The sequence below is a fragment of the Microplitis mediator genome, chromosome 2 (genome assembly GCF_029852145.1).
Source record: "Microplitis mediator isolate UGA2020A chromosome 2, iyMicMedi2.1, whole genome shotgun sequence".
NCBI classification, from domain to species: Eukaryota; Metazoa; Arthropoda; class Insecta; order Hymenoptera; family Braconidae; genus Microplitis; species Microplitis mediator.
Window position 1 is genome coordinate 6935667 of NC_079970.1, and position 21132 is coordinate 6956798.

General features: G+C 30.1%; 1 protein-coding gene across 1 annotated transcript; it reads left to right on the plus strand.

Moving 5' to 3' along the window:
* The first annotated feature begins 943 nt into the window (after nt 1-943).
* Nucleotides 944-20909, plus strand: LOC130663430 (anoctamin-4). Its single transcript, XM_057462653.1, has 12 exons — nt 944-1503; nt 1628-2042; nt 4818-4986; nt 6925-7207; nt 8088-8239; nt 8540-8785; nt 11602-11939; nt 12045-12262; nt 13876-14184; nt 14253-14562; nt 15813-16309; nt 16377-20909. Exons 1-12 carry the CDS (start codon nt 1255-1257, stop codon nt 16731-16733), a joined length of 3543 nt encoding a protein of 1180 aa, XP_057318636.1. The 5' UTR covers nt 944-1254; the 3' UTR covers nt 16734-20909.
* The last annotated feature ends 223 nt before the right edge of the window (nt 20910-21132 follow it).

The window sequence follows — 21132 nt, forward strand, 5'->3', positions numbered from 1 at the left end:
AGCTTTAGAACGTGATAAAACACGTCGATTGCCACCTCAACCGTCTTAATCGGTCAATTCGTTTGAGAGATATCGTTGGATAAAAAATGGTAAAAACCGTTTTTTTCGAAAAGAACGACATACAAAAGTAAAACAGCGGGAAGTTTTGGAGCTGGCCCGCAGGGTCAACTGATAGACCGATTTTTTAATTTTAATTCTAATGCAAAAAATTTTTTGTGCCAAGAAATTTTTTTTTTCTGTGTGGGTAAAAAAAGTGATAAATAAAATAAAATAATTTAATAATTGAAAGCAGGGTAATGCAGAATTCCATGGACGGGTCACGATCAGTCGCGTGTCCCAGTGTCCCCAGTCTACCCGGCTAACAAGCACAGAGCTGTATTGTATGTTGAAGTTATTGTCTATTCTATTGTAGGCAGTATATGCTCGTATGTGGAAGTAATGAATCGAATCACTAGTAGTGTTTGCAAGGGCCAGTCCAACCAGTAGTCTAGTCGTTAAATATCGACGAGAACGCACGTGGACGCATGAACAACCGGGACAACCCCCGTTGACTTATGTCTTCTTGCTAATAGTTTGCTTGGTGCGTTATAGTTAGTCGTCGGTTTACTTGCCGTTTAGTTTATACCGTTTCTAAATAACGTCAATTGGTATTTCATTTGCTATAAAAATGTCTTTACCCGTTAATTTATCTATCCACCCACTATCTTCAATATCGATTTGTTATTTTTAATCATTATAAATAAAATACGAAAGTATCTCGTGAGTTTAAAAATAAAATTTAATTATAAAATTTTTTATTCTTTACTTTAAATTAAATTGACTTCAAGTGATTTACGATAACGCTAAAATACGAATATTAATTATGTTTAATTTTTTATCATTGAGTTCAAGGTAAAAATTTAGTGTCAATAAAATAATTATTTGCTCTTCTTTACTGCTTTAGATCTCATTTTATTTTTTATGTTACCGGTGTGAAAAACTGCCAGTGATTAATTAAGCAAATTTATTGTTATAAATTAAATAAAAAAAAAAAAAAATGATTAAATTGAGAATAAATATTTTAGAAAAAATAATAAAGTGTAATAACAGTAATAGCATTAAAGTCAGTGGTGCCAAGGCCGTGGAAAACAGTTTTCCCAGCGGTCATACATATCGATCTCAGTATTAATAATCTAATCGAGGAAACAGAACCGTACAGACATTTACCATTAGTTTATTATTATTTTTTTTATTCTGTTTAAATATCATTGATCGATGTCGATTAATACCCGCGACGAGGACGAGGGCTTGGATGACGAGAACGATGTAGTGAGTAGGGAGGACAACGTCCGACAAATGCAGCTTGTCGTGGCAAGTAAAGCTCTCCTACCATTTCCGCCTCCACTCAGTGATCTTGCTGGGTGCAGTCCGAGCTACCTCACATGCAACTCGTCAACTACTTTTACGTTTCCGGAGGTTGCCAATCCGATGGCTGACAACGTCATCCTCCAAGACGAAACTCTGGTATTTTAAATTTTATTTTTTTATTTTTTCTTCAAGTAAAGTAAGAGACCCAGTACCCAATCAGGGAACTCAGGGTCTTTTACCTGTCAAAAAAAATTATTAATGTAATTTTATTTTTTTCCAGGACACTCATAGTCGCAGACCAAGTCGTAACAACTCATTGGCAGCTCAAATTGGTGAACCGAGTCCGTCGAAATCACAGCTCAGTGATCTTGTTCGTTCGATTGGTACTCCGGACGTATCTCTCACCTCAACGCCGCAAAACTCACCGGTATTTCGAAGACACTCGTCAATAAGTGAAAGTATTCTTAAGCATTTGAAAAATATAACGATGCCGGAAGCTGACACAACAGTTATAACAGACGATGGTGATGGAGAAAAGTGTTCTTTCAGAGGAAGAAATATTTTTTACAAGCCCGAGAAAAATGAAGATCACAGAATAAATGTTGATATAAAAGTTACCAGTCCGAGAAGTAAAAGAGCCTCTGCAGCTGCTGTCTATCCGATGTCTTCTGACCTCACTGTTCGTGATGCTTTTGGTGAGTTTTTTATTTTTTACTAAAAATTTTATTTATATAAATATTTTGTCACGTTAATTGTACGAAAATATTTAATATTCCGTAAAAAAATTTTAAAAAATTGAAAATTTTAAAAAGATTAGATATTTTTTTTTTCTAATCGTGATAAAGCGGAAAAATTTCATTAAACCACGTGCTGTTATAAAAACAAGCGGTCAGCATTTTTATTTAGTGACAATAAAAAGTTATATCTTGTTGTGTATATTTATGTGTAGTACACACACATTATTAATATTCTTTTCTATCTGTATATCATTATTGTGACATCATTTTTTGCACATAATTCCAGTAATGGATAACTGTCACGCGATCTTTTACTTTATTGCTACTATTTCCTCCCTAAATTATTTTTTTTTTCCACCTTACTTGCTTGCTTTTATTTTTTATTTATGAATAGATCAATCAGTTTCAATTTAATCGACGGTTTAATACTAAAAGATACGTCCAGTAATTTTTAAATATTTATTGATTAAAAAATTAATAAAAGAAAAAAGATATTTTTAAAATTACATCTTTTCCGGAATTTATAAATATAGATTTTGTAGTAATCGATTACTTCCAACTTTAGCTGATATTACTTATTTGAGAGTTATATGTCCACTTCTATATATTATTATTATATAATAATAACTATCTATAAATGTCAGTGTGTCAGAAATTATATTTGGTTCGATACAAGTTTAGTCGGTCTTGTGAACTTGAATAGAACCATGGAGATCGGGGATGCTAATAAAAACATTAATGTAAAAAATAAATCAATGAAATAAAAAAAAATATATAGAAGTGTAGTTTTTATTAATTTGAATTAAAAAAATTTTTTTTTATTTCTCGACATCAAAATAATAAATTTTTTACCGCAAATAAAGTTGCTGACATGGTTTTAATCCGACTGTTAAAAATCACTTTCAAGCGGTGGATATTTCGATCTGAGAAATTAAATTTGACTTTTTTTGAAATTATGTCAAAGTGTACGTGATGTGTGTAAACAATATCTAGTTATACGATACTTTTTAAATTAATTAATTTCTTAAAGGAACTTTTAAAAAAATTTTTTAATTCAAGCAATAAAATTTTTTAAAAAATCATGATACTGAACTAAGCCGACGTCTAATAATTTTTGGAATAGATTTAAAATTATGAATAAAAAAAAAAAATTATATAATAAAATTGCACTTGTAGTTTTTAAAATTTTCTACATGTGCATATTTAAAAATTTTTTTTTTTGTAATTTATCTGATGAAAAAAAAAATCAGAAAATTTTTAATTGTCTGCTAACTTCAGGATCATTAAAAAATCTTGTTTTTTCTTTTGTATATTAATAGAAATTAATTAAGTACTCTGTAAAAAATTTGCGGAGTAAACGCGAATTAAACCCGGAGTGAATGCGAAGTGGATGACTTTGTTTATTTAATTCCCTTGGAGTGAAATTCACCCGAAGGGAAGTTTATTTTAATATTAACACTCCGAATTGGTGTGAATGCAATTTAAATAAAATCCTTATTTACTCCGTATGCGAAGTGATTTTTTATCCTATTTCGCAACTCCTAGTGACGGAGTGAATTTAAATTTAAATAAAGTCCGTAATGACTCCGAGTTTACTCCCGATTTGTTACAGTGCATTAATTTTTTTAACATGTTGATGAGTTAAGACAAGAATAGATAGATAAACATATTTATTTGACCCTAGAGCTAACCCTGATGAAAATTTTTCGGAATTTTCTCTGAAAAACTCAGTTCTAAAGTTCTAAAGATTTTTTCAAAGTTCTAAAGACTTTTTCTGAGAAAAGTCCGAAAAATTTCCACCAGGGAAAGCTCCCTCAAGGTCATCAATAAGTAACACATCATTTTTCAAAAGTATACAGTATAAAAATAAAATTATAACAGTAATTAATGTTAATGATAAACAAACAAAAATATATATTTTTGATAATTATCAAAAATTAACTTCTTTAATAAATAAATATTTTTTAGTAAAATCATTATTTTCTCTTAGTATAAATTACTGAATTGATTCATTTTGGAATTAAAATAAATTCAAGTTTTAACTCTTGGAATGACGATCGTGGCAACCTGAGAAGAGATAATTTTTTTTTATTTTTATAATTTATTTATTTATTTATTTAACGACAATCAGCAATGTCCATTAACAATTTACATAAGGATTAAAAGAAGAGTAATAGGCGAAATAACGCTTTAAGCGATGGATTGTAACATAGATTTATAAGTAATGAAGACAAAAGATTGCACATGGTGGGGTTCGTGGTTAGTCATTGTAGTCCAGTACCAGCTTTTTGACAGAAATAGTGTTGTAATTCTCACACCCACCCTTCCATATACACAACTCTACAAACTATAACATATTTATTAAACAGTTAGGGCTACAGTAGAAAAAATATTCTGTCTAAGTTTCAAGGTATGAGGTGGCTAGTTTGTTGACCACCGTGGCGAAAAGAGTTAATAAACATCTTTAACTACTGATCAAAAAATTTTTTCAAAATTTAATTCCAATGAAATTAAGAATAACTAAAAATTGAACTTTTTTGTATTCATTTAATTGACTGAAGAAATCACTGATTAATTTGAAATACTTATAAAATATTAACCGAACAAATTCTGCTGATGGCGTCAAAACACTTCAATTAGTTCAAGAGAAACCATTAATAAAAAATGACTAGTTTTTATTTTCTATTTTTTTACACGATTATTTGATTGACGATTTTATTAATAAAATTACAGGACCAAAATTAACACCAGCAATGTCCGAAGTAAACTCATTAGCCGTTACACCGACTCTCGAAGATGGTCCATTTGATGACGAGCAAGCAGCAAAACATTCAAATTTACAAAACGGCGCCGCTGGAGGATCCAATGACAATGAACCCGATCCAGAAACTCTTTTTTTCCGGTAAGTTATTAAGTTCTTCTCAATTTATTGTCAGAAAGATTATAAATTAGTCAACAAATTAAAATTTTTTTGTAAATAAAACCAAGTGTTTCCTTGACAGGGGTTCGCACTTATCTCTCGGTTACACTAGTCCACGAACGAATATCTTTGTTGCACTTGTGCAGTAAATGAAAACTTTGGCCGAGTTTTTCTCTTAAACAACCGAAGATGATTAAATAATTGAAGCGCACTTTGCTAGATTAGACAGCAGTGTATCGATATACAGTCTGTATTTTGTAATTAGAGATTATGTTTGCGAAAAAAACTCAGCCAAAAATATCTGATCCCTGTTAAAATATCACGAATTCATACATTGTAAAAAAAAACTGGTGTAAGTCCAGGCGGTGTAGGTGTTAAAATTTTCGGTGTTAAATTTCAACACTGAAAGCTGTGTTAAAATAACACCGCCGCCAGTGTAAATATTCTTTACCGGTATTAAAACAATTTTCCTGTGTTAAAATATTGTTCGGTGTTGAAAATATTTTACTGTGTGAATATTTTTACTTACTCTATCACTACTATTAAAATGTTTTTATTAATTAATTAAATTATTGGTGATTGAAATGGTGGGCCTGAAATTTTGTATTTTTTTAAATAAATTACGTATAACATAGGGGAGGAGGGGGCAAAGTGGGCCTCTCAAAATTTTCTATACGCTAATAAATTCGGACGGATAATAAGCTTATCGAAATTTTTTATATAATGAGGGCTAAAATAGACCACCAAAATTGTTCATTAAATATAATTTATTAAGAAAGTGAAAGATAATAAAATTACGTTTTAAAGTTATATCGCAGCAGACTATTAAAATGACTTTTAAATTATTAAAATACAATTGTTTTATAGTTATTTGCAAATATCATACGTGTAAAGAATGAAAGATATCAAATCCGAAAATTTTTGGAGGGCCCACTTTGCCCCTAATTTTCGATTTTTCAATTTTAATGGACGCAGCATAATGAAGTAAAAATAAGTATCCAGGGTCTAAAAAGAAGTAAATGCGTAAAAAAAATTAATGATATTATAATTATTTTCCTTAAGGGGCCCACTCTGCCCCCTCTCCCCTAAATAATTATTCAAATAAGTACACAGCAAAATTGAAATTTCCTCCAGATAATATTCATTAAATTTTTTTATTATTTTGTATGGAACACATTTTTTTTCTAATTTTTATACGTGGAATGTTTTTTTACACCGATTTACCATCGGTATTTTAACACCACCTACACCAGTGCTATTTAATTTTGACACCGCGCGGTATTAAATTGAATCGACTTTAAACACCGCTTTTTTTACAGTGTATTAGTACCACATTAATAAATAATTAACATTTTTTGCGTGTCATCAAATAATTTAACGTTCACTCACCCTGATAATGTTTATTTTTATAACAACTATAATATAATTATGATTCTTGATAGTACATGTTTAAATAGACGACAATGAAATCTTTTTAAAGAACATTTAAATATAACGGCAAAAAAAAAAGAAAACTAAACAAATACGATTTGTTTCAAACTTACTTTATGTAATCATATAACAATAAAAACAATGTATATGTATAGATAAAATATATATGACGTATGATATTGTTACAATATAGAGTTATAGACGTAGGTAAAGTTATTCATTCTCAACGAATAATAAAAACAAGGACATAATAATGAAGGTAATCTAAAAAAAAAACAGGAATATGTTGCATGTAGTCTTTTAAATATTAATCGCAATATGATTATTGACTTTACACGTATGATATAACATTGTAAGTAGTGTATATCAGTGTTAAAACCCACATATGAATATATCTGATTATAGATATATATATATTATATATAAATAAAACAATGACGTAGTTGTGTAAACTGACTCAATTATACGGAAATACGTTTCTGCTCACAGGGATGGCCGAAGGCGTATTGATATGGTATTGGTATATCAGGAAGAAACTGAGGGTGTAATCACAGAAATAGAAGCGAGGAAACGAGAACAACGTCGAGTTTTTCAGGAAAATTTATTAAAAGAAGGTTTACAAATGGAATTAGAACCTAAAGAAAATTCATTTGATGGAAAAACATTTTTTCTTAAACTTCATATTCCGTGGAAAATTAAAATTCAATATGCTGAGGTCATGAATCTAAAACTTATCACAAAAAGATTAATTACTATTTCAGTAAAAGCATGGGTAATTTATGATGATAATTATTTTAATAGCACCATATACTGCACTGTAAAAAATCGGGAGTGATTACGGATTTTATTTAAATCCAAATTCATTTGGAGCTTCGGAGTTTTTTTTTTAAATCACTCCGCAAATGGAGTGAATACACTGAAAAAAAGATTTATTTTAGCCGACTAAGATTTATTTGAGCCAAAGATATCGTATATTTGGATATGGCCAAATAAATACTTAATTGTGAGAAAGTAATAATATAATTGAGCAATTTAATTGAGTGAAATAAGTGATTAATTTGGGGTAAAGAAATGATCCAATTGCTGCAAATAAAGGTTAATTGGGCCATGTGTTCAAGTATCGCCAAATTTCCCGTTATTCGTCACAAATTTAATATCTTTACCACAAATATATCATTTACTTACCACAAATAAATAATATATTACAGTCAAATTATAAAATTGTTTGAATCAACTGCCATATTTAGTTGTACCAAATATATTTATTTGTCATTAAGAAATATTCAAAAAAAGCCACAAATAAATTGATTTATTTGGGACAAATGTTTTTTTTTTTAGTGTAGGGAGTTTGTCTTTTCAGCGGAGGGATTTCGGAGTGGTCTGGATTTTATTTCAATTCACATTTACTCCGATTCGGATTTTTAATATTAAATTGAACTTCCCTTCGGAGTAAATTTCACTCCGAGAGGGAGTTTTATTAAATAAATAAACAGTCATCCGTTCCACAATTACTCCGTATTCACTTCAGATTTAATCCGCATTTACTTCGCAAATTTTTTTACTGTGAAAAAAAAAATTCGTTAAAAAAGAAAAAAAAATTTACTAGATCAATAAATTGTTTCTCAATTCAAAGAAATTAATTTTTTTTTAAGGGTGACGATGGTAAAAAAAGTAAAAAAAAGTTTTGGGAAAAAATGGGAAATTGTTTGAATTTATTTAAAAGAATTCACTCATGGGATACTAAACTTTATCCAGAGGAGCCAAGTTTTTATACTGGTCAAGATTCGGATTCACGTGAAGAAAGGTATGGAAAAAAATAAATCATTAATTTTATTTTTTTTTTTTCTGTCCACTCAATAAATGCTGAGTACCTCACAAGTGTTTTCACATTGACCTTTACGCCCTCTCAATATATATGTATCTAAAATAATTATGTTTTACTCGATCAATTCACCTCGGATTATTAAATTATAACTCTATATGAGACTAACAAGCTCGTATATAAGACACAATTACTACGTCTTATTTTTAGCTTTAACTTTCATTGATTTATTGTTAATAATTAAGTTTTAAATTAACTTAAATAAATTATAAAAAATATAAGATTTCTAGTGAAAGATCGAGAATCATCATATACACCAGCGCAAAGATCTTTAATAGTAATGCAAATATTGTCTCGGACGAGATACGATGACGTACACGAAAAAGCCGGTATAAAAAGGATAATTGCTGATGGAACTTATTTGGATTGTTTTTGTCTTCACGAAGGACCTTACGATAGTCCTGGACCTGACGGTGTACCTCTTGATCGTCATCTTCTGTATCTTATTTGGGCCAGACCCTCCCAATGGTAAGATTATATATATACTAGACTGGGCCAAAAAAATCGACTATTTTTTTTTTTTAACGATACTGTGGAAATATTATTTGGGATGACAAAAAAAAATTATTGTGAAAATTTGAGCCCTTAATTTTGATATTAAGAGGTGTATCATCGCAATTTTTTATTTTTTTTTAATGAGCGGGTTTTTGTCTCATAACTCTCAAACCATCGAGATAAACGAAATCGACTCATATACATTTTTTGAAGGAAATTTAATGCTCTACAAAAAAGATCTGATTGAAATTTTTCGTCAGATGAACCGTTTCCTTATAATCATGCTTTGAACATTGGTATGATTTCAAAATTTGATTGTTCAACTTTGGAATTTTGTAATTCATGTAAAACTAAGTTTCCAGAAAAAGATAATGAATGTTCTTGAAGGAAATTGAATGCTCTACGAAAAAAGTCTCTTAACAATTTTCGCTAAATTCACTCCTTCAAAAGTTATTCAAGATTATTGAAGTCGTTTTACATATCTTCAACCTTGAATAACTTTTGAAGGAGTGAATTTAGCGAAAATTGTTAAGAGACTTTTTTTGTAGAGCATTCAATTTTCTTCAAGAATATTCATTGTCTTTTTCCGGAAACTTATTTTTACATGAATCACAAAATTCCAAAGTTGAACAATCAAATTTTAAAATCATACCAACGTTCAAAGCACGATTATAAGGAAACGGTTCATCTGACGAAAAATTTCAATCAGACCTTTTTTGTAGAGCATCAAATTTCCTTAAAAAAATGTATCCGAGTCGATTTCGTTTATCTCGATGGATTGAGAGTTATGAGACAAAAACCCGCTCATTTAAAAAAAATCGAAAATTGCGATGATACACCTCTTAATATCAAAATTAAGGGCTCAAATTTTCACGATAATTTTTTTTGTCATCCCAAATAATATTTCCACAGTATCGTTAAAAAAAAAAAATAGTCGATTTTTTTGGCCCAGTCTAATATATACATATAATTTAATTTTATGTTATTAATAATTAAAAACAAATAGTACAATAGTATATGACAAGGGATGAAAAAAGACGATTTCAGACTAGGACTGGTATCAGATGAAGTTTGAACTCGTGATTTATCCCGTGCCATACAGTAGGTTTATCAAAATTTACCTGCATTGAAACTTTGAATTTAAATGCCTGAAGTCACTCGAATCGAAATTTAAATCGTAGATTAAACGTACAAGGCGTTGAAAACGTAAATAACACTTGCGTAATCGTAAATTGAAGACACAACCTTTCAAGACTGGCAGCAGAACAATTAAACTATATCGGAAACATTTTTGTCTATAAGCTTCTACACTGTAAAAAATCACCGGGGTAAGTCCAAGCGGTGTAGGTGTTAAAATTTTCGGTGTTAAATTTACCCCCGAAAGCGGTGTGAAAATAACACCGCCACCGGTGTAAATATTCTAGACCGGTGTTAAAATAACGCCGCCGCTGGTGTAGATATTCTTTACCAGTGTTAAAATATTTTACTTTGTGAATATTTTTACTTACTCGATCACTGTACTTGTTAATAAATGATATTTTTTATTAATTTTCATAAAGAACTGACATTTTTTGTGTTTTATAATCTTTAAAGTTAATACTCCAAGCGGACGCAATTTACCCCGCTTTTACACCGGTATTACTCCGTTTTTACACCGGTTACCCCGCTTTTACACCGGTTTCACTCCGCTTTTACACCGGTTACCCCGCTTTAACACCGGTATTTTTAACACCGGTGTATTACTCCTCCTACACCGGTGTAATTTCATTGTAACACCGGGCGGAGTTAAAACGAGTCCATTTTTAACACCGCTCTTTTTACAGTGTAGGTAGTCTGTAAGACCCAAAAAAGCTCGAGAAACTAAGCATCAGTAGAGTTATCTCCTGCAAGGCCCAAAATATTTTTCTACAGCTGCTAAGAATTTTTATTTCTTGTCTTCCAGCTGCTAGACATGTCTTTTGGCAATGAAATGTTTCCAACATAGTTTAATTGTTTTATTGCAAGTTTTGAAAGGTTGTATATCTACGATTCACGATTACGCAAGTTTTATTTACGTTTTCGTACGTCAACTATGTTTAAAATATGTTTTACGGTCTAAAAATCGACTTTACCGGTATTTAATCGGTGTAAAGGCGGAGTAATACCGGTGTAAACTGCGTCCGTTCAGAGTATTAATTTTGGAAAGCTTATAAAACACAAAAAATGTCAGTTTTTAATGAAAATCAGTAAAAATAATTATTCTCATCGTAGCTGCTATTTCAGCTCGGGAAGGGGTAAAAATATCGCACGATCTGGCAGCACAGGTCGTAGCCCTGATGTTTTTAATAACATAAATCATGTTTCAAAGATAATAAATTAACAATTTGATAACTAAATTCTTTACTTTTGACAATTTCGTTTGCACACAGACTCGATTTTTAACACCGAAAAATATTTAAACACCGGTAAATAATATTTACTCCGACGGCGGTGTTATTTTAACACCGCTTTCGATGTTGAAATTTAACACCGAAAATTTTAACACCTACACCACCTCGACTTACCCCGATTTTTTTTACAGTGTAGTGATTTTAAATTATTTACAACTTATCTATAATATATTTTGACATATAAAATAATGCTTTGCGAATTATGAACACGTGGAATCAATATATCCATCGACGCGTTAAGAAATATCAAACAAGTTCAAGGCAGACAATTATCTCACTAAACAATTCAATAGTCGAATAAAAATTATTTTAAATGTCAAAAACAAATAAGTAAATATTATAATTATAATAATATAACAGGTATAAGAAGCAACCTTTGTGGCTTATTCGACGATATTTTGGCGAAAAAGTCGCACTATACTTCGCCTGGCTGGGTTTTTATACACGTGCTCTATATTTACCAGCAATTGTCGGATTACTTTGTTTTATTTATGGACTTCTAAGTATGCAGGGACCTGATAATGTACCTAGCAACGAAATATGTGATCCTAATATAGCTGGAAATATAACATTATGTCCGTTATGTGATAGAGCTTGTGCCTATCGAAGATTAGGCGACTCTTGTAAATTCTCTAAACTTACGTATCTATTCGATAATCCTTCTACTGTTTTCTTCGCTATATTTATGTCATTTTGGGGTAATTATTATTATTATTACATATATTTATTATAGAAATTATTTTTTTTCTACACAAATATTTATAATTAATATAAACATTATTATAAATTTATTTTTTATACAGCAACGAGTTTTCTCGAGCTTTGGAAACGTCGGCAGGCAGTTATTGTTTGGGAATGGGATTTGCAAAATGCCGATGGTGATGAAGATCCAAGGCCTGAATTTGAAACAACCGTTAAAACGTTCAGAATAAATCCAGTTACCCGAGAACGTGAACCTTATATGCCTCTTTTATCTCGAGTCTGGAAAAATATGGTTACTGGATCGCTTGTATTTTTTATGGTAATAAAAATAATTATTTCATCATTAAATCTACACCCTAATAATAGCAATGATATTATGCAACGTGCTTGAGCAGAGTATTTTACCGAATACTTGAAGCAAAAAAAATTAAATCTTGTTCAAGAATAATAGTTTAAAGTTTTTTACGCAGAATTCTAATAGACTTTAACAGTTATCTTGTACAAAAAATTTAGCAATACTTTTCAAAGTCTGGTATAGTGTATAATGCAGTAAATGTTGCACAAAATATTGATTAACAATCGCTTAAAAATAGATACGAGCATAATTAGTACGTCCTAATCGAAGTAACGAAATAGCTAATTTCAGTTGCGTGTTCTACTCATTATTCACGATAGTAAATTCAGTTATAATTTAGACTTTAAATAAAAATTTAAAAAAAACAGTTCCAATTTAAAGGTAATTCAATACAGAATTGAATAAGGCATGATCGTTCGATCGATTTCGAGTTGGATTTGAACCCAAGTTCTTAAAAAACCGATACCTTAACGGTACATAAAGTACTGTATCTGGTACCTTATGAACTGGATGACCCTAAACAACCACCACCGTCTATTTTTCAAGTTTCTATAAATTTACTCTTCTCTGTTTTTTCACAAAGCACTGGAATGTAAGGTACCGGTGGGTAATAAGGCCTAGTTAAGGGAGATTTTGAATAGAATCGAAAATATTGCATTTAATTATCGAAATGTATCATTAATCTTTATTTCAATATATTAGCCATAAAATATAATGAAGTAACGGTAATTTATACCACAAACAAACAAAAAATTAAACTTTTACAAAAACCATACGAATAGGCCTTATTTTACTACGATAGGGTAATAAGGCATACGGGTTAAACAAACTGGAATAGTTTAATTATACTCAATAAAATTGGTATTAGAGATAAATCATCACTTAAATTTAGCAACAATACTTTTTAAGAGTCAGAAGACTAAATTGTTTTTTATAATTTCTTCCACGCTACGACAGCATATGACGGATGATGACATACAGAAGACAGGAAACGTGGTATCGGGACTCTATAAACTTGTCGTAACATCTCTATGCAAGACCCTTCTACTAGAGTAGCCTTTAGCAGAGGCAATTATTTTAAATATCATTTCTGTCACTTAGGCCTTATTACCCGACAGGCCTTATTACCCGTGGGTACCTTACACACCGAAAAAAAAGGATTTCTTGGCGCAAGAAATATTTAACATTATGAATTGAGGACAAAAATTTCTTGAGGCGAGTAAAAATTGTTTGCGTCAAAAAATTCCTTTTTCCTGTTAGTACTCAAGAAGTTCTCAAGACCTTTATCCATAAAACTGGAATTTAAAAAAGTGCTAGGCTTGTAATTCAAAATGAGAACCTCTGAAATCGCTTTACCCTTTACGTTGTAACATAAAAAAATATAAGAAAGAACCTTAAGAATTCTTGCCATACTCTGGCGCAAATTTCTGGAGCGATATTTGTTCAATTTTACCGTAAAAAATATTTTTTAAGTCTCCCGCGCAAAATTACAATCAATAATTTAAACAATATTGAGAAGATATCTTACTTAAGCATGATAGATGATGACTGCTTTATTATTAATGGATAAATTTCAGATTTGCGTGGTTCTCGGTGCTGTTCTTGGTACAATAATTTATCGAGTGTCATTAGTTGCGGTATTTTATGGCGGGGGTGATTCATTTATCAGTAAACATGCTAAAATTTTTTCATCAACAACTGCTGCAGTTCTTAACTTGATAATGATTATGCTTTTAACCCGAGTTTATCAACGTTTAGCTAAATGGATGGTTAATATGGAAAATCCAAGAACCCAAACCGAGTATGAGGACAGTTTTACTTTCAAAATATTTATATTTGAATTTGTTAACTTTTATTCATCACTTATCTACATTGCTTTCTTCAAGGTAATTTTCTTTATTATTAAACTTTTTTTTGTTATAAATAAATAAAAATAATATTTATTTATCAATAGGGAAGATTTTACGTCCATCCAGGCGATGCAGATGCACGTTCTTCGGCATTTTTCCGTATTAAAACGGATGTTTGTGATCCGGCTGGCTGTCTTTCTGAGTTGTGTATTCAATTAGCAATAATAATGATTGGAAAACAATTGTTTAACAATTTTATGGAAATATTATCACCTAAATTGGTTAATTGGTGGCGTAAACGAACTCACGTTGCTAGAACGAAGGATCACGAAAGGCCATATACATCTTGGGAACAAGATTATCAGCTTCAGGATCCTGGAAAATTGGCACTATTCGACGAATATCTTGAAATGAGTAAGTTACTTTTAAGGGCATTCTCAGACAGTGTCACCCCACTTTTTAAAAATGTTCAATGACTTTGAATTTAAATGACCGCATTTAATTTTTATTACCCGGGAAAAAATGCTCAGATATAATCATGTATGAATACTCAGATCTGATCAGATCCAAAAAATGGCCCTGCATGATCATACCTGCTCATACATGATCATGCATGATCATGCAGGATAATGTCTGAACATTTTTCTCCTATTCGAGTGCAGATATGACCATACATGATCATACATGACCTCATATATCAGCTCATATATAATCATTCATGAACAGGTATGGTCATGCATGAACATACATGACGACATGCATGATCATATAGGATCATACATGAACAGATATGATCATATCTAAGCATTTTTTCTCGGGTAATTAATTGAAAAAAAGTTAAAGCATCAATTGAAAAAAAGACAACACAGTTACAATTTCGCTGAGATGTAGATTTTTAAGAATTGCTTACAATGGCTATCAATTAGAAGTTAAACGAAATTTGGTAAAGAAATTTCAGCCTACGAAATTTGAAAATTCGAATTATAAAATTGACATTAAGATTTTACTGGAATTTATTTACTAAGTTTCCTTTAACTTCTAATTGATAACAGTTGTAAGTATTTTTTTTAAATCTATATCTCGGCAAAATTATAACTGTGTTGTCTTTTTTTAAATTGATGTTTTAACTTTTTTCTCAGACTGTGCCCCCCCGCCCCCGCCCAATCACTTTTTTAAAATTTTCAATGACTTAACTGTCAGGCATATCAAAATGTTATCAATTAATTAGAAAAAAATTAAAACATTAATTGCAAAAAAGACCATTTCGCTGAGATATAGATTTTTAAAAAAATTGCTTACAGTTGTTATTAATCAGGAGTTGAAGGAGATTTGTTAAATACATTTCAGTGATATTTACATCTCAATTTTATACTTCGAATTTTCAAATTCTGTAGGCTAAAATTTTCTTACCAAATTTCGTTCACTCTTAATTGATATCAACTGTAAATAATTTTTTTTAAATTCTATATCTCAGCTTTATATTCTACATTAATTTTTAATTAAGTCATAAAATTTTATTACGTTTATAACAGTTCAAGGTCATTAAACATTTTTTTTAAATGGGGGGGGGGGGTATTGTCTGAGAATATCCTTAAATATATATTCAAATTTTTCTATTTTTAATATAACAAAGAAATATAACAAAATATTTGTACTGGTAACAGTTATTCAGTATGGCTTTGTAACACTATTTGTTGCGGCTTTTCCATTGGCACCATTATTCGCCTTACTAAATAATATCGGAGAAATAAGATTAGATGCTTATAAAATGGTCAAAGAAGCTCGAAGACCTCTTGCTGAAAGGGTCGAAGATATCGGTGCTTGGTATGGAATTCTCAAAGGTTTAACATACGCGGCAGTTGTTTCAAATGCTTTCGTTATTGCTTACACATCAGATTTTATTCCAAGAAGTGTTTATGCATTTGTTTACTCACCAACAAATGATCTTGTTGGTTACATTGACAGTTCATTATCGGAATTTAATACCTCAGACTTTCGTGAAGATATGATAAATCCTTCAATAAAATCACCGCCTCTTAAATGCCAATACCGAGGATACAGAAATGGTCCAGATCATAAGACAGATCCATATGGTCTTAGTCCACAATATTGGCATGTATTTGCCGCACGACTTGCATTTGTTGTTGTCTTCGAGCATTTTGTAAGTATAATTATTTACTAATACTAGCAAACATGACAATATTTACTTGAATTTAATTATAAAAAAGGTGTTTTCATTGACGGGTGTTATGAGCTATATTATACCAGAGACACCAAGTGCTGTAACGACACAATTGTCTCGTGAAAGATTGTTAGCTCAAGAAGCTAAGTACGAAAAAGGGGTGAAGGGTAAGGAAGATGAAGATGATTTACTAAATGTACTGAGAGATGCTGGTGCTGTTGGCCGACATGGCGTTAAATACGGTCCTTGGACACGAAGATTTAGTAAACTCAGTGATAATTTTGATGCACATATAGATGTAACAAATAATAATATTAATAACAATAATAATAATAACAATAACAGTGATGATAATGAGCATCAGAGAAGGAGTGATGCTTCAAGTGCTTGGGAAAGGACATAATCAAATTTTTGTTGAATATTCTCTATCTCTTTCTATCTCTATCTCTCTTTCTCTGAGCTGCCAAAGTTGTTATTATTGTTACTTTAGATTATTTATATATTTAAAGACTGTTAAATGAAAAAGACAATACACTGTAAAAAATCCGGGGGTGGATATGGATTTTATTTAAATCTGAGTTCACTCCGTCACTCAGAGTTACGGAGTTTTTAAAATAGTCACTTCGCTTACGGAGTAAATAGAGAGTTTGTCTTTTCAGCGGAATGATCTGAAGTTTATTATTTCAATCTGCATTCACTCTGATTCGGAGTTTCAAAATTAAATTAAACTTCCCTTCGAAGTGAATGTCACTCCGAGGGGAAAGTTGGAAACTCAAAACGTGCACATTAATAATAACGAGCAACCTGCAGTCACTACGTGACTGCCCAAATATCACTACTAAATTTATAAAATACGCAAAAAAAATGATTTTTTGCCGCAAAAAAATTTAATTTGCACCAAGAAATTTTATGCATTATCAATTAAATATAAAAATTGTCTTGGGGCGAGAAAAGATTTTTTTTGTCAAGAAATAATTCCTTGCACCAAGTAATTTTTTCTAGTTCTAAATAAATTTTTGTTTTCAATTCACAATGCAAAAAATTTATTGGGGTAAGTTAAAATTTTCTTTAGGCGAGTAAAGATTTTTTGTGTCAATGAATCCTTTTTTTTTCTATGTTCACTTTTTTGGCTTTGAGAAGCTTCCTAAAACCAAAAGGGAGTATAAAAATCTGTCATTTTGGAATAAGTAACGCTATATAAATAATATAGCTATATATCCAGTGACATTCAGTCATATTTAGTGACAGAATAATTAAAATATTAATGTATTTAAAAAGAATAAATACGATTGTCTTTTTTCTTGCGTAATTTAAATGTAATTCGAATGATATAGATAAATATTTATCTCAATACTTGGCAATTAAAAAGAGTTTAAACTATGATTAAGTCAAGACCTATCTAATGATACCAATTTCAATAACATTAACTAATTTCATCATATAGATATGGCGGGAACAAAATTTTCCTTATTCTCTTGATAATATTGATGAGGAAAAAAAATGGCAGATAAATTTTTTCATGAATTGCCAGTTTCGTTTTTATTAATTATAATGAAACCAAAAGAATTTGGATAGTGATTTTCAAAAGGGTTATTCTCCATAAGAATTCAAGTGTAATAAAAAATAAAATAGATCAATCGGTTGTGTATTTTGTAACCCATACGAAAAAAATATATATCCGGATATATCCGGGCCAATCTGCATATATGAGACATATATTTTTATAAAAGTCGTTTATATGCAGATTGGCCCGGACATATATTTTTTTCGTATAGGAAGTTATTGTGCTTACCAACATCCGTACATACTGACGGATATCACAGGTTTTTTTACATTTTGTTTTTTTCAATAATTATTTTTTTAAAAAGTGACTCAAAATTGTGATATTTCATTCATTAATAAATCTTTTAAATGATACGAATTTTCTTCTAGTATAAAATATTTGAATAAGTGTGAATATGATTTTTACGTGAGTAAATCAGCTGGACCGAGTAAGCGGTAGCAGAACATCTCATTGCTTCGCAATTGAGATGTGCAAAATAGTCATGCACTACGCATTCACTCTGGACTTAATTCGCGTTCACTCCGCAAATTTTTTACAGTGTATTATACTAGTCATAATAAGAATATGTATATTAGAGTGATTCGAAACACCAACCTATGGAAGTTATGGCTTAAAAATGATTTTATTATTTTTTTAGTAAAATTCTGTCTTCGAAAAATGTTGATAAAAGAGTTAAAATTTTAACTACTTTGTGGATTTAGTATAAAATTGCACCTTTTTGTATAAAAATGTATTTCAGATTTTCACGACCTGTGAGTACAAAAATTATTAGGCATAAAAATACCACTCAAAAAAATTTTTCTCAGAGAATTGACTGTCCTAAAAAAACATGATAAAATAGAATTTTTATCTCAAGTGGTTCAAAATTTTTACGCGTGTCATTTAAATGGGAAAATTCAAATGGCCACTGACCTTTTAAAATTGAGCTAAGAAATTTTCCTCCCAGAAGAATTTTTTTCTCGCCAAATAGGTCATTTTTAAGCCATATAGAATCACCCTAATATATATCACGTCACTAATTCCAAAAGAACTTATATGTTTATATGCCCTCCTTTTGACTTTAGTCACTAAATTTAAAGCCAAAAGGACGTATAAAAATATGTCTTTTTGGAATTAGTGAAGCGATATATTGTATAGTAGGGAAGTTGCTTCCTAAATATTTGTATTTTTGTTAACACGTCATATGTAAAAATTGTAAATTTTATTATCTGTTAAGCGAAAGGAGATTATATTTATAATTAATTTACGAAAGAAAAAAAAAATATGTGTTTCAAATATATCATTGCAATACATATGTGTATATTTAAATTAGAACTATAGTTTGTATCATATCTGAGACATATATTTTTTTTTAATTTTATACAAAGTAAAAGCCCCAATTATTGACACTGATAATTACATAAGATAATCATTAATTTATTATATTTAGTATTAATGATTAATCATAGATACATTTTTAAACGTATTCTTTTATTTTATGCTTCTACTAATTAAATCAATTGTTTGTAATATTATTAAATTTATTTTATAATAAATATAGAGCATTTTATACGACCACTCAAACGTATTGACATACTATATATGTATTATTTTATCTGTACGTGTTCTTGTACCAAAGACTTTATAATAATATTTTTTCATGATAACAGCATTGAAACTTAAAGTTTCAGCGTCTCTACAGTCAGTCGAAACAAGATAATTTTAAGCCGATGCTGCAAACAACTACTAGCGAATTCGTAATTCACGAATACCTTCATACAGCGGGCAGAAACATGCGTGTTTCTTCCCTTGAGAAGAAACACAATTATTTCTGCCCGGTGTTAGTTATGCTTAATGTTCCCCAGATAGCAAAATGACGTCTTGATGAGTTCTGAATGAGTTCCTATTTATGATTTGGACGCCTCATCAACATCTTAAAGAGGTCTTTAAGAAGTTCTCAAGATGTCGAATGAGCCACCTAGCGAACTCAGTAAGACGTCTTTAAAAAGAGTTCTCAAAGAGTTATTTTTTCTGACTTCGCAAATAAGACTTCAGTATGAATTTACCATGACGTCTTTAAGGAGCTCCTAATTTTGACTTCATAAAGAAGTTTAAAAAAGAATACATTTCGACGTCAAAAAACTGACGTCTTATTTATGGAGTCTTCAAGAACTCTTAATTAAGAGTTCTGAAAAATTACAACTTTAAGAAGTCATTGTAAGACTTCTTGAGGACGCCTTCAAAAAGACAAAGTAAAGCAGTCATTCCAACTTTAATGCTGTCTGGGTCATTTGCAGCATTATTATTCTCATTCGTCTGCTTGTCACCTCAGTTTACTCAATTCATTTTTTAAGTGACAGTTTTAATTAATCAAATAAAATTACTAAAAAATGAGGGAAAATAATATTTTTGTCTTATTTACTGTCTAATAAGTGACTGTAAATCACATATTTCTCATTCTCTAACAGTTCTTTGCATCATCGGCTTGATATTAACTCGTTTCTTACTGGCTGCTGACACTGAATCTTAAAGTTCCGATGGAGGTAATCATGAAAAATATAGTGTGTGATTCAGAATGAAACACGATTTCAGACTGCGGGTGATGTCAGTCAACTTCACTCTAGTCTGAAATCGTCTTGTTTCATCCCTTGTCACACAATATACTATCAATTTTTAGAAGATTTGAATGAAGTTTAGTAAATAATAAAATAAAATAAAGTGTTAATAATTGGGCCTTTTATCTTACTGACAAAGTATTTATATACAATAAGGACAGACGACTGAAGCTTATGTATGTACACTACAGATTTGTGTTTCAATGATTTACATAAAATGGTGCATTTATTATTTATATTATTTAATTATTAATCACAGTTGAGACAATCATATCTGTTATGGAATAATTGATAATTATTGTTACTACAAATTATATTATTATAAGGTAAAAATGTAAATATAACTTTGAATAATTATTAGAAGTGAAAGTTTTGTGTATAATATATATAATAATAATAATAATAATACAAACGAAAACTATACATAATTTTTATTCTTACCATTACTATAACTAATGTATTGGGTGACAAGGAATGAAATAAGACCATTTCAGACCAGAGTGAAGTAATTTACGTTATGTGTTGGAGTTTGAAAATTTAAGAATCGAAAATAATAAATGAGTAAGAGTTTTTTAAATTTTTATTCACGATTAAGTTCAATAAAATAAATGTATTTTTTATCATTCATGCGATATAAGTGCTAT

Coding starts and splice junctions, on each gene's coding strand:
- LOC130663430 (XM_057462653.1), top strand. CDS start 1,255: ATGTCGATTAATACCCGCGACGAGGACGAGGGCTTGGATGACGAGAAC. Junction 2,043..4,817: donor CACTGTTCGTGATGCTTTTG/GTGAGTTTTTTA, acceptor ATAAAATTACAG/GACCAAAATTAACACCAGCA. Junction 14,563..15,812: donor CGACGAATATCTTGAAATGA/GTAAGTTACTTT, acceptor TACTGGTAACAG/TTATTCAGTATGGCTTTGTA.